The 12,521-nt window shown below is 52.0% G+C and overlaps 1 protein-coding gene across 1 annotated transcript in view; it reads left to right on the forward strand.

Moving 5' to 3' along the window:
* Positions 1–12,521, forward strand: part of CPXM2 (carboxypeptidase X, M14 family member 2) — a 181,165-nt gene that overhangs the window by 146,362 nt on the left and 22,282 nt on the right. Inside the window, exons 4-5 of the mRNA XM_056112237.1 lie at positions 8,485–8,569; positions 9,259–9,409. Coding sequence (XP_055968212.1) covers positions 8,485–8,569; positions 9,259–9,409 — 236 coding nt within the window. The remainder of the gene's footprint in view (positions 1–8,484; positions 8,570–9,258; positions 9,410–12,521) is intronic.

The raw sequence follows: 12,521 nt of genomic DNA on the forward strand, positions 1-12,521 counted from the left end.
TCAGGATTGAACCTGGGGGTCCCGCTTGCAGAACTTGGGTTCAGCCTCTTTTTCTTTCTCTCTGTCTCTGTGTCTCTCTCTCTTTCTGTCTATATGTCTTTCTTTGTCTCTGTCTCTGCCTCTCTCTCTGTCTGCTTCTCTCTCTACCTCTCTCTCTGTCTCTCTCTGTCTCTCTCTCTCTGTCTGCTTCTCTCTCTGTCTCTCTCTCTGTCTCTCTCTCTGTCTCTCTCTCTGTCTGCTTCTCTCTCTACCTCTCTCTCTCTGTCTCTCACCTTGAAGATTTTTTTCTTTAAGGGGAATTTCAGTGTGCTTCTTTCAGGTGCTAAGTGGGCACTTTTCGCCTCCTTTGAGCTCTGGGGAGAGTCCCAGGGTCGGTGACTTGCAGTTTGATGTGTCTTGGAAGGAAAGAGGGTTTTGATCCTGGTGCTGTTAGCTGCATTTTCTTCCCAGACACCTTTACCTTTTGTGTTTGCTAGTGGCTCATTTTTCTTTCCATTTCTCAGCTCTTTGGCCCCTGGAAGATTTCCTTCACTTGCCTGAGTATTTTCAACTGCTCCCTTGTTTTGGAGTAATGAAACTAGAGCCGGACTGGGCCAGCTGGCAGGTTCTGGGCGCGGCGAGCCTGGCATTTGGCTGATGGTGGGCTTCTCTGGTTTTTCTTGGAGCCAGATTAACATCAGGTAGTGGAACATGTGGATGTCTTCCAGCATTTTCCTTGGTTGTTCTCCCCTGTTCTGGTCAGCGGGAGGCGGGGGAATGGCATGACAAGGTCTGGCTATTTTTCCTTTTCTGTCTTTTGTTTTAGTTTGGAGTGAGGCGGCGGCCCACCTCTCCTCCGCTCTGCAGGCCTTTGACAGGAACTTTTTGATCTGGGCTACGTGAGGTGGAGTTGCACCTCCATTCCCAGAGAACCAAAGCCGGGGTGGTTTTGTGCTTCGGAGAAGCTCCCCATGGGAAGTGAGGGGACAGAAGTACAGGGTGGTGAGTTCCAGTCTTCCCCGCGGCATGGAGCCCAGGACACGTGGACTTTATTTTTTCTTTTCTTTCTTTCTTTCTTTTATTTTTAGATTTTATTGAATCACCGTGAGATAGTGACAAGCTTTCATGTATAGATTAAAATCACACAATGATCAAACATCCATCCCTCCACCAGTGCTCATTCCCCACCACCAATGTCCCCGGTATATCCCCCTTTCCCACCCTCCCCCCGCCTCCATGGCAGACAATTTTCCCCATACTCTCTTTCTACTTTGGGGCGTCGTTTTGCTATATAGCTCCTGAGTGGCCAACATGTTTGGTCCTGTATCTACTTCCTGCACACATCTCCCATCCCGACCAATTCCTCCCGCGGTCTTTTTCTTAGTGATCCCTTCTCTATTCCAGCTGCCTTCTCCCCTTTGTTCATGAGGCAGGCTTCCAGCTAGGGAGCAATCTATCGGACACGTGGACGTTCTGGAGCCAGTCTTTGCAGCTGGCTGGAGACAGAGGCTCACGCAGTAGGTCTCTATGCGACCCCTACGGAGGGCACGTCTCTCATTCCCCAGGGCTGCCCTCGGCACCGTGTGCCCCAGAGACTCCGGCCTTGCTTCAGCCCAGACAGATGCAGTTTCCCCTTTGCTCCCCATCATCTTTGATCATGTGAGAGGCTGGAGGAAAGTGGTCAGACAAAGCTTCCTTTGTCTACTCAGAGGCGTGGTCGAGGTAGCCGTGGGTCTTGGGGTTGGAAGGCAGTGTGGACGCCACTGTCAGAGCTGTGCGTGGCTGCCCTTCTCGGAAATACTTTAACCCCTTTCGTCTGATAGCACAGTGGTAGGGTGTTTGCCTTGCGTGTAGCCAGCCCGGCCGAGCCGGGTTCGATTCCTCCACCCCTCTCGGAGAACCCAGCAAGCTACCGAGAGTGTCTCACCCACGCTGCAAAGCTGGCAAGCTCCCCGTGACGTATCCGATATGCCAAACACAGTAACAACAAGTCTCACAATGGAGACGTTACTGGGCCCGCTCGAGCAAATCGATGAACAACGGGAGGACAGTGACAGTGTCCAGCAAACATCTCTTCTCTCACCCCCGATTATCAACCTTCTTAATTTTAGGATGGATTCCAGTCATTTGTTCTTAAGTATGCTTGTAGCCGGCTGCCAGCACCCTTGGGGTGAGGCTGACGTTCTTCCTCCTAAGAAATGTGGGTGTTGTGTCCACTGTGGTCCTGTGGCAGAGGTCACTGGGGTTGCGATCTTCTCCCGCAGTGTTCCAGTTGCTGGAACCGGCGTGTCCCCTGCGTGGGTAGTGGCAGGGCTGATACCTGATGGCCCACAGGCACCAGCTGACCCCCACAGGTGGAAGCTCTCGATAGAACAGAGGGGCTGCCTTTTGGACAAGGATGCATGGCTCCCCTTGGTCTCAAAGCCTGAGATGAAGCAGATGACTGAGAGCAGAGGTGGAAGAAAGGGGTCCTGCCTGGGCTTGATCTTATACCATAACCCCGTAGAATCTTCAAGCACTTAAACACTGTTGGGGGGCTGGAGCAATAGCACAGTGGGTAGGGCGTTTGCCTTGCACGCGGCTGACCCAGGTTCGATTCCCAGCATCCCATAGGGTCCCCCGAGCATCTCCAGGAGTGATTCCTGAGTGCAAAGCCAGGAGTAACCCCTGAGCATCTCCGGGTGTGACCCAAAAAGAAAAAAAAAACAACCACTGTGGGCTTCTCTTGTGTCCTTCCCACTGTGGCTGGTGGGGCAGGAGACATACAAGGGAGCGGAGCCTCCTCACAGAGAACCCTATCCACAGAGGTTAAACGGTGCAGGCCTCCCTCTGGACACTCCCCCAGAGAGCGTGACTCCCCTCCTTCTCCCAGAGAATGTGCCTCCACAGGGGAGCACTTCTTCCCTCAGAAGCATGTCTCTACAGGGGAGAACTCCTTCCCCCAGAGAGCGTGCCTCCACAGGACAGTCCTCCTTCCTCTGGAAGTTCTTCTCCAAATCATTATCGTCCCTTTGTGGTCGCCACTTAATGATGCCGGTGGGGTCCCCGGGTGACTTGTATCAAGTGAGGAGGAAAGAGGCCACAGCCTTGAGGAGGAAATCTTTTCTCTTCTCTCTCTCTCTCTCTCTCTCTCTCTCTCTCTCTCTCTCTCTCTCTCTCTCTCTCCACCTCTGCCACCTGGGAAACAAAACTGCTGGGAAAATGTAGGACTGATGAGAGTCAGCTGTGGAGCTAGAAAGGAAAGTTAGTATGCATCTCCCATCCTGGGAGGACCCTCCCAACACCCTTTATTTGGTGCTCCCTTTTGCAAACCACAGGACTCAAAAGGAGAGAGAGAACAGAGGGGAATGCCCTGCCACAGAGGCAGGGTGGGGTGGGGGGATGGGGGGTGGGAGGGATACTGGGATCCATGGTGGTGGGAAATGGGCACTGGTGGAGGGATGGGTATTCTATCATTGTATGACTGAAACCCAAGCACAAAAATTTGTAAGTCTACAACTGTACTTCATGGTGTTTCACTAATAAAAATTAAAAAAAAAAGAAAGGAAAGTCAGTCCTGGACCATACCCAGGCCTTTGGGTTTCTAGGGAACGTGGGCTTCTCCAGAGCGGAGAGGGTGTCCCAGGACACAGCCCAGCATTCAGTATGGAAATATGAGAGTCCATGTCTCAGGAGGGGAGATGCGGGTGACACATGTGTTTCAGGTGCCACATGTGCTCGGCAGCAACATATGGGACAGGCAACTCGTGGACTCAGGAAGCACATGGGCACCATAAGCCAGAATGACACCCACAACATACCAGTGACTCTTGGGCTCCCTACCAGTATCTCTGGTAACTTGGGGAATTGCATCCGGTTCCTGTGCGTAAGAGACTGCAATGCCAACCTTGGGTCAGCACACATTTTTCTACTCATAAGCTTTCTTATTGTGTGGCCACCAAGTGCCACAGTGGGGATTTCAAGTGCTTGTGTGTCTGTGGGTCAAGAAAACATTGCTCTGAGAAGCCGATAAAATGAAATGTTAACGCACTCGAAGAAAGTAAAAGTCAACTTAGATTTCGTAGAAAAAAAATATCACTCAGAAGCGAGAATGAAGTAAGGCCATGGTGAGACATGAAAGAAGTGAAGCTATTGAAGTGCTCATATATATGCCTGGTATAAAAGGAAGAAAATAGCGAAGGTATCCTCAAGCAGAAAGAAAATGCCTATATGGAAATGCAAAAATAAGTGAAGACTACAAAAAGGATTAGAGGTAACTTTATAAATATCAACTGTAAAAAAAAAGCTATGGTAGTATCTTAGGAAATTGAAAATTGTTACAAACTTCAAAATCATTTTCAAACTAACACAAAACACCATTGGGTAAATGGGCTTAGCGTCTAGCCCTAGTACTATCTGGAAGTAGAAATTGTTTTTTTGAATGAGACCAAAAACACAAGGGTCCGTGCTGTAATCTTTACAATGATCAGAAAGAGAATACCATGAGTATATAGCAAAGAGAAAAATGGAATAATGAGACTGATTATAAAATAAAATGAGAAAGGGAGAACAGGAAGCTGAACCAGATGGTCAAGTAGAAAATGATAAGATGGAAGATACAAATCCAGATAGAACAGAAATGACATTACGTTTAACCATATTCTCTAATGGGGCAAGACTGCACCACTCAGCACTTGGGAATAAGATCTAGAAAATGGAACTGTTTTATTTACAAGAGAGTAAATAAGACGTAAAGTTCAAAGTGAAGGAGGAAAAAGCTACACAAGTTCCAAACCAAACAATTCAGGGTTAGCACTGCTAATATTGAAGTTGACGCCCAGGGAAGGATGGAGATAGAGCAGGACGTCTCATCATCGCAAGAGTCAGTCCTCAGGGCCTTCAGTCTGTCAGCAACCAGTGAATCAGCTTCTATTATATGGCAAAGACTGACAGGGGAAGCAGATAAATCCACAATTTACTAGTAATTTTCTACGTACTTCTTTCCATAACTGATAGAATCTAGACAAAAAAAAAATCATTCAGGATACCAGATTGCAGCAGCACAACTGGGATTTTCTGTTTGTCTGGGGGTCACTTCCAGTGATGCTCAGGGGTTACTCCTGGCTCTGCTCTCAGGAATTACTCCTGGCGGTGCTCAGGGGACCATATGGGATGCTGGGTATTGAACCCAGGTCAGCTACCCAGGTCACTGTACCTGCTACACTATCTCTCTGGCCCCCACAATTGGAATGTGGAGTTGATATTGTTGTTTTGTTTTGTTTGGGGGCCACGCCCTGTGGTGCTCATGGCGAACTCCTGTCTCTGTGCTCAGGGAAATCTGGCAGACTTGGGGAACCATATGGGATGCCAGGGATCAAACCCAGTTGGGCACATGCAAGGCAAATGTCTTACCCACAATGCTATGTTTCTGGTCCCATTTTTATTCATGGACCCCATTTGAAAATGGGTTTTGGGCGATAAGCAGTTGTGCCCAGGGCTTTTTCCTGGCTCTGAGATCAGGGATCACTCTTAGTAGGGTTCTGGGGACTATATGGAGTGCTGGGGACTGAACCCAAATTGACTGCATGCAAGGCAAGTGCCCTATCCTTTGTACTATCTCTCCAGCCCATTCGTTCAGGATTGTACGTGTGCATAGTTGTACCAATGTTGACAGAGCCACGGTTTCCCAGGTCTCACGGAGCATCAGCCAACATTGATCAGATGTTGAGTCACAAAGTTAGTCTCACACTGTCAAAGACTGCTCTGTTCACGTGGGATGTTAGAAAACAGTCCTAAAAAAGACAACTAGAAGCCTCTCACTCTCTGGAAATTTAAGGTTGCTCTCCTACAAATGTCTTAATGCTGAAGAAAATTCGCAATAGGAATTGAGCTGTTGAAATAAACGATAATAAAGATATGGCGTAATAATGTGACATGCAGCTACAACAGGGCTCAGATGAGGGCTTTCTCATCTTCAGTGTATTTGTTAGAAAGGAAAAAAGACTGAAGGTCACACTATGAAAGGGGCAGAAAATCAAACCAAAAGGGCTCAGCTAGAAAAAAAAAAATAATGGAGTTTGAGCACTGGGAAATTGCCAATAGTCGTCAATCATTTTGATCTTTAAAAGTGATTTAATCTTTAAGAAGCAAACAATAGTGAATAGTTGAAGCCAAAAGTTGATTCTTTGAAGAGTAATCTAAGTAATAAACTCCGGAGTAGTCCGGAGAAAGGGGCCAATCAACCACCAATTACGAGACTGGAAAAGAAAACACCACTGACAACCTGAGACATTAAAAACGATGATAAAATGAGGGGCCAGGGAGATCGCACAGCAGGTAAGGCACTTGCCTTGCAAGTTCCTGACCCCAATTTGATTCCAGGACCCTGAGAAACGCCAGGATTGATTCCTGAGCACAGAACTAAGAGTAAGCCCTGAACACACCCAGGAACTAAATAACAAAATTGACAGAAAGCAGCTGAAATGCTTAAGAAATAGAAGTTATTAGGGTTGACAAAAGAAGCGATAAAAAAAATCCAAATTACCTGATATTTACTAAAAACCTGTTATAAAAAGTTGCCCACGAAGAAAACTCTTCCTAAAACTTGGCCCCCTCCAAACAATCGAAGGTCCTTTTTAAGGCGACATTTCAAAAAGAAAATTGCAGAAAATGATTTCATCAGCACGGGCTCAGCAAACCCAACCAATATCTTACCAAATTGAACTCAGCAATGTGCATCAAAGCTCACATAGCCCCGCCAAGTAGAAATGATTCCAGGAAGATAAATGTGATTTACCCACAAATGTAACCGTTCGGTATGATTCACCACATACATGACACTCAGCCAGAGAAGTCACAGGATGGTTGGAACAGACCCAGAAGAGGCACTGGAGAGACGTTTGGGGTGAGTTGTTTGTGTTGGAGAAGAGCTTGGGTTGACCCGAGAGAGAGCTCAGGGCCAGGCACGCAGGCCTTGTGCTCAGAGACTCCTGCTTAGTCCCTGGGACCTCAGATCCCTTATCCCCCTCCATCCCCATCACCAGATGTACCCCAGGTGTGCCCCAAGCAGTGCGAGGGCCGCCTTGGTGGCTTCAAGTCCTACCATCATTCCCCCCAAAAAAGTAAGAAAGTAAGAAACTCCTCTTTATCTGGGAATAATGAGTCACTTCCTTAAGTTAAAGCAGATCTCAAGCACAAGTGCATGCCAGGGCCATGCCCAGGTGGGCCCCCGAGAGGAGCATCCGGGGACTTCCGGGCCCAGATGTCACACCAGAGCTTCAGTCCTGTCTTGTCTGAAGTCGGCGTTTCTGTCCAGTAGGAGGGCAAAGCCCCGCACCAAGAGTTGAGCCCCGTCTCTCACAGCATCAGGCAGGAGAGAAGCTTCGAGACTGTATGCTCCCAGGCTGGTGGTCTGCTTCAGCCTTCAGACCTCCCCGGAGGGCCTCGGGGGCTTCAGGCAAAGCAAGTGGGAGGAGGAAGGGAGAGGAGGTTCCAGGTGAGGCTTTGCCGCCTGGGCTGTCTGAATCCTCTGGGAATAATTTTCCTAGCAAGTGAACCAACGAGCCTGAGTGAGTAGACCCAGCTGTGCTTCCTGTACGAACTCCACCTGAGATTTCGCTCCCAGCCGCAACCGACCCTGACTGGGGTCTGAGTCCTGGGTCCCCAGACCCTCGCCCAGGGCAAGGGTTCCGAGCGCCTCGGCTGCTGGAATGTTCTAAGCTCTGCGTAAACCACTGCTTCATTTTAACGTTCTGAACACCACGGGGCTGGAGCGATAGCACAGTGGCAGGGCGTTTGCCTTGCAAGCGGCCAACCGGGCTGACCCGAGTTCGATTCCTCCACCCCTCTCAGAGAGCCCGACAAGCTACCGAGAGTATCTCGCCCACCCGGCAAAGCCTGGCAAGCTCCCTGTGATGTATTCGATCTGCCAAACACAGTAACAACAAGTCTCACAATGGAGACGTTACTGGGCCTGCTCGAGCAAATCGATGAACAACGGGAGGACAGTGCTACAGTGCTACCGTGAACACCATGAAGGGCGCGGCGTCTGTGACTCTCCTCTGCTCTTTAACACTTTCATAACAGACCACACGGTTCAAGAAACAAGCGCGGCAGGAAGAGCTGGGCTTCCCCCAAGGGCTGTGGCCTCTGCTCTTGGCCGCACCGTGCCCCGGCTGTCTCTGCTCAGGAGGGCGTGAGGGCGGACCTGGCGGGGACCCAGGGGTCACTGCAGTGCGGTTGGGCCAGGGCTGGCTGCCAAGAGGAAACTGGCTCTTGCTCTGAGCCCCAAACTGCTCTTCATAGGGTTGGGGAAGAGTCTCCCTCTGTTCTGACTTGGGGGTTCTAGCTGGGCTGTGGCCCGGCTCTGCCCCTGGGTGGCCACAAGGCCAGAGCCAGCTCACAGCGCCCCCATCCGGTGAATTCTGACAGTGCCTGAGGGTGGAAGGTCAGGGCCAACAGCTGCCACCCGCTCTCCCCTGCACCCCTACCTGCAGCGTGGGGTCCCACACACGCCTCTCTCCTCAGGAGTGACTGGGTGACCTCCTACAAGGTCCTGGTCAGCAACGACAGCCACACCTGGGTCACGGTCAAGAATGGCTCTGCGGACATGGTGAGTGCCCAGGCAGTGGCCGCCTCTGCATAGGGGTGCCATGGGTCTACATGGGGGGTGTCCGTGGGGTCTGCGTGGGGGCACCAGTGGGGTCTGCATGGGGGGGTGTGGCTGTAGGGTCCACATGTGAGGTACGTCTGGTGGGTCTGCATGGGGGTGTGCCTGCTGGGCTCTGCAGGTGGGCTGTGCTCATGGGCTCTGCCTGGAGGCCTTTCTGTCCCCTCCCAACCTCCCCTGAGGTGTGAGGTCTCATCCCATCTCCAGTCCTGGCCCAAACAACACTCATGACCTTCCGTAGGCCAGTGTGGACTTCACAGGGCAGGACCCACGGCCACCACGTGACAGCACTGTTCGACTCTGACCCCCCTGGGGCCCTGCCCCCTCGCTCTTCCCCCCCCTCCGCCGTGCTGATCTCTCCCCGTCCGGTCGTCGCGAGGGCGGGTCCCCTCAGCGCCCTGCAAATGTATGGGTAGGGAGGACTCGAGTGTGGCTGGGGTCCCCTCCTAAGGCAGCCCTGAGTGGCTTCATCCCAGGGCTGGGAGCTCCCACAGTGCTCTATCCAGGGCTGCACAGTGCTCGAGCCGGGGGTGTCATGGGGTTTGGGGGTGGGGCAAGGGGTCGTGCACGGCCGCCCACTCTCCACCCTTGGGGCATCTTTCCCGCCCAGCAGTGGCTTCTCCCCCTCACAGGTGTTCGAGGGGAACAGTGAGAAGGAGACCCCCGTCCTCAACGAGCTGCCCGTGCCCATGGTGGCCCGCTACATCCGTATCAACCCGCAGTCCTGGTTCGAGGGGGGTGGCATCTGCCTGCGGCTGGAGGTGCTGGGCTGCCCCCTGCCAGGTGAGGCCGGGGGGGACGCGGAGACAGGAGCCACCGGCCAGTCAGGGATGGGATCGGGGCTGTGGGGACACCAGAGTGGGGGACGGAGGGGACGGCCAGAGAAGGGGCTGCAAAGACTGGACCTTGGCTCCTTAGAGAACAGAAACCAGGTCGAGAGTAGGGTTCTGGGGAACACACGTCAGCCCTGAGGGACTCAGCTGGGATCTGTGATCCCACTGGAAGCCCCGTGGGCCTCTGGAAAGTCAGGGGCTTACACCAGCCGGGGCTTTGCCTTCTGGGGTTTTGAGTTGGTGCCTGTTTCAAGGCAGAAAACCCAACAACGTCCAGAGCTGACACTGAGCAGGAGCACTGCCCTGTAGCACTGCCCTCCTGTTGGTCATCGATTTGCTCGAGCAGGCTCAGTAACGTCTCCATCGTGAGACTTGTTAGGGTGTTTGGCACATTGAATACGTTACAGGTAGCTTGCCAGGCTTTGCCGTGTGGGCAAAATATTCTTGGTAGCTTGCTGGGCTCTCCAAGCGGAGTGGAGGAATTGAACCTGGGCCAACTGGGTCTGCCGCGTGCAAGGCAGTGAGCAGGGAAAATGAGACAGAAGGGTTTTTGGGTTCTTTTTGGAGAGAGAGAGAGAGAGAGAGAGAGAGAGAGAGAGAGAGAGAGAGAGTAGCAAGACCGTTTTATTGCACAGGCCCATACCTGGGTGTGCCGGCCACTCCCTCAGAACCATCTGGAATGGATTTCCACAGGGGAAGGGAAGTGCTGGCCTGGCTCCTGCTGGGAGGGTGCCCGAGAGGTCCCTGACAAACCTGATCCCTCAGAATCTGTGTTTGTCGGCCTGGCCAGGGCCCCAGGAGGGCTCGCTGGGAGCCTGGTGGGGGCTGAGTACTTTTATCCCAGAGCAAATTGATTCGTCTCAAGGCTGCGAGAATGTGACCCAACAGAGGTCTTTTGTACTGAGCTCCGAGGGTTTTTCAATCCTTTCAGAGACCCTTGAAGGTCTAATTTGTATTTCAAGATAAAGAGAGCTTTGCAGGCCTTAGGAAAGAGCCCCCTGAGGCTTGGGGGTGTTGAATTGCTCCCAGAAAGGAGCAAGTGGGCAGATGTAGGCGCAGAGGCCCCGAGGGGGAGGCTCTAACTTTGCTAGGAAAATAGAAGTTTGCAAATGCAAGGGGCGTGTTCAGCCCACAGGCACCGGGAGGAACCTCCTCACCACACAATGGGTCTGAGGGGGGATTTGACACCCCTGAGGGCTGGTGCTGCTTTCCTGGACACTCTCACTCTCCTTTCCACCCATCTCACTACCCTGCCAGGGCTTTGTGTCGGATAGTTTTGCTCCATCCCTGGGGAAGAGCAAAGCAAGTCTCTGGCCTTGGGGCGACCCCTGCAGGCTGGGTGCTCAGTACTTGCACCTGGTGCTTCTCAAGCTTCTCTCCAAACAGCCCAATGGGGGGGTTTGTGAAAATGTGGATTCGGCTGTTCCCCAATGGGTCCATCAAGCAGCCAACTGGCTGGTGTGTGGACTGCCTTTGGGGGCTCACAGCAGGCTCCAGGCCGCCGCAGCCCCTAGGGCCCCCTTCCAGCCTTTGCGGGCTGGCAGACAGCTGCCTGGAAGCCCTCTTCCCTCCCAGGGGTCCTGGGGTGGTAGGTAGGTGGGCTTCTCTGAGCACTGCACTCAGCTCTGAGCAGGCCAGGATCTCTGCCAACTTCCCAGAAGAGTGCTGTCTGGACGTTGCTGGGTCCTCCTAGCATGAGCTCGGGGGCCCCCAGAGTGCTCCCTTCAGTAGTGCTCCTCACTTCCGGAGGCCAGTCCTTTTCTGGTGGAGTTCTTTGCTTTCGTGACTGTGGAAGCTACTTGGGTGTGCTAAACGGGATTAAGCGTTGCTATGGAAGGGATTCAGGCAAGGGGGTTGGGTCCTCTCCAGCCCCCACATCCCTCATCACTGGAAGGTCCCGGAAGATGGTATCCGGCATTGATTTGTTCAGTCGCTTGGAGTGTCATCGGGGTTCTCTCTGTCCTGAGCTCATTGATCCTCTGTATCAACAAACTCCTGCTTGTCACCCTGGAAAATGCAGCAGAACAGCTGGATAGAAAAGAAGGGTTTTGTTGGCAATGAAAGAGCTTCAAGTGGGAAGGACACCACCCGCCTTCATCCCCCAGGCGTGGGACTGGAGAACTGCTTTGAAGAGAGGGAGCTGGGGGGTCTGGTGTGATGCCCCGTAGAGCTTGTAAAGTGATACAGCACTTTATACATAATCTAGTAATTTTCCAGAAAACTCAGACATATTCATGAGGGAGAGTGACCAGCATCTGCTATTGAAGAACATACAAAACCCATACATGACATATACAGATGATGGTGGAGAAAGGTCCCAGGGATGTGACTTAGTGTGGTGATGAAGACTGTGGTGACTAGGGGCCGAACTAGACTCTACCAAACGATCTCTACTGACCAGTACTGACCAATCAGGAACTGGGTCCTCAACAGCATACAAGTTCCTAAGGTTTACATTAGCCGCCCCCAGATCCAATAGAATGTAAGAAGCAGCCCCCCAGGAAGCAGTTGTCACACCCCCAAACCGCAAGCATCTGACCAGCCCATTTAAATTTTTTCTAACCCCACGTATCCTGCTTTTCAGGGGGAAAGAGGAGGGGCATAGTTTCAAAGGACTTTGCTGTCCTCTTCTATCTGGACCAGTAAGAGTGGCCAGGCAGTGCTGTGTTGATTGGCTGAGCCTGCCATGTTGGACACTGGACTTAGGATGCAAGGTCTGTCTCTAGGAGGGGAGAAAGGATACCTAGACAGAGGTAGAGCCTCTGTTAGGTAGGATAAAGTATCTGAAAGTCAGATAGTCACTAACTCTGCCCACCACACTTCCAGACTATGCATATTGTCCTGACATCTATCCTCTATTCATCATCCATCATCCATCATCCATCCATTCATCCATCCATCCATCCATCCATCCATCCATCCACCATCCACCATCCACCCAACTACCCATCCATTTACTTACTTACCCTCCCACCCATCCATCATCCATCAATCTATCCACCCACCCAACCATCCATCCATTCACCCACTCACCCTCCCACCCATCTATCATCCATCTGACC

This window comes from Sorex fumeus, unplaced genomic scaffold (genome assembly GCF_029834395.1).
Source record: "Sorex fumeus unplaced genomic scaffold, SorFum_2.1 ptg000016l, whole genome shotgun sequence".
NCBI lineage: Eukaryota > Metazoa > Chordata > Mammalia > Eulipotyphla > Soricidae > Sorex > Sorex fumeus.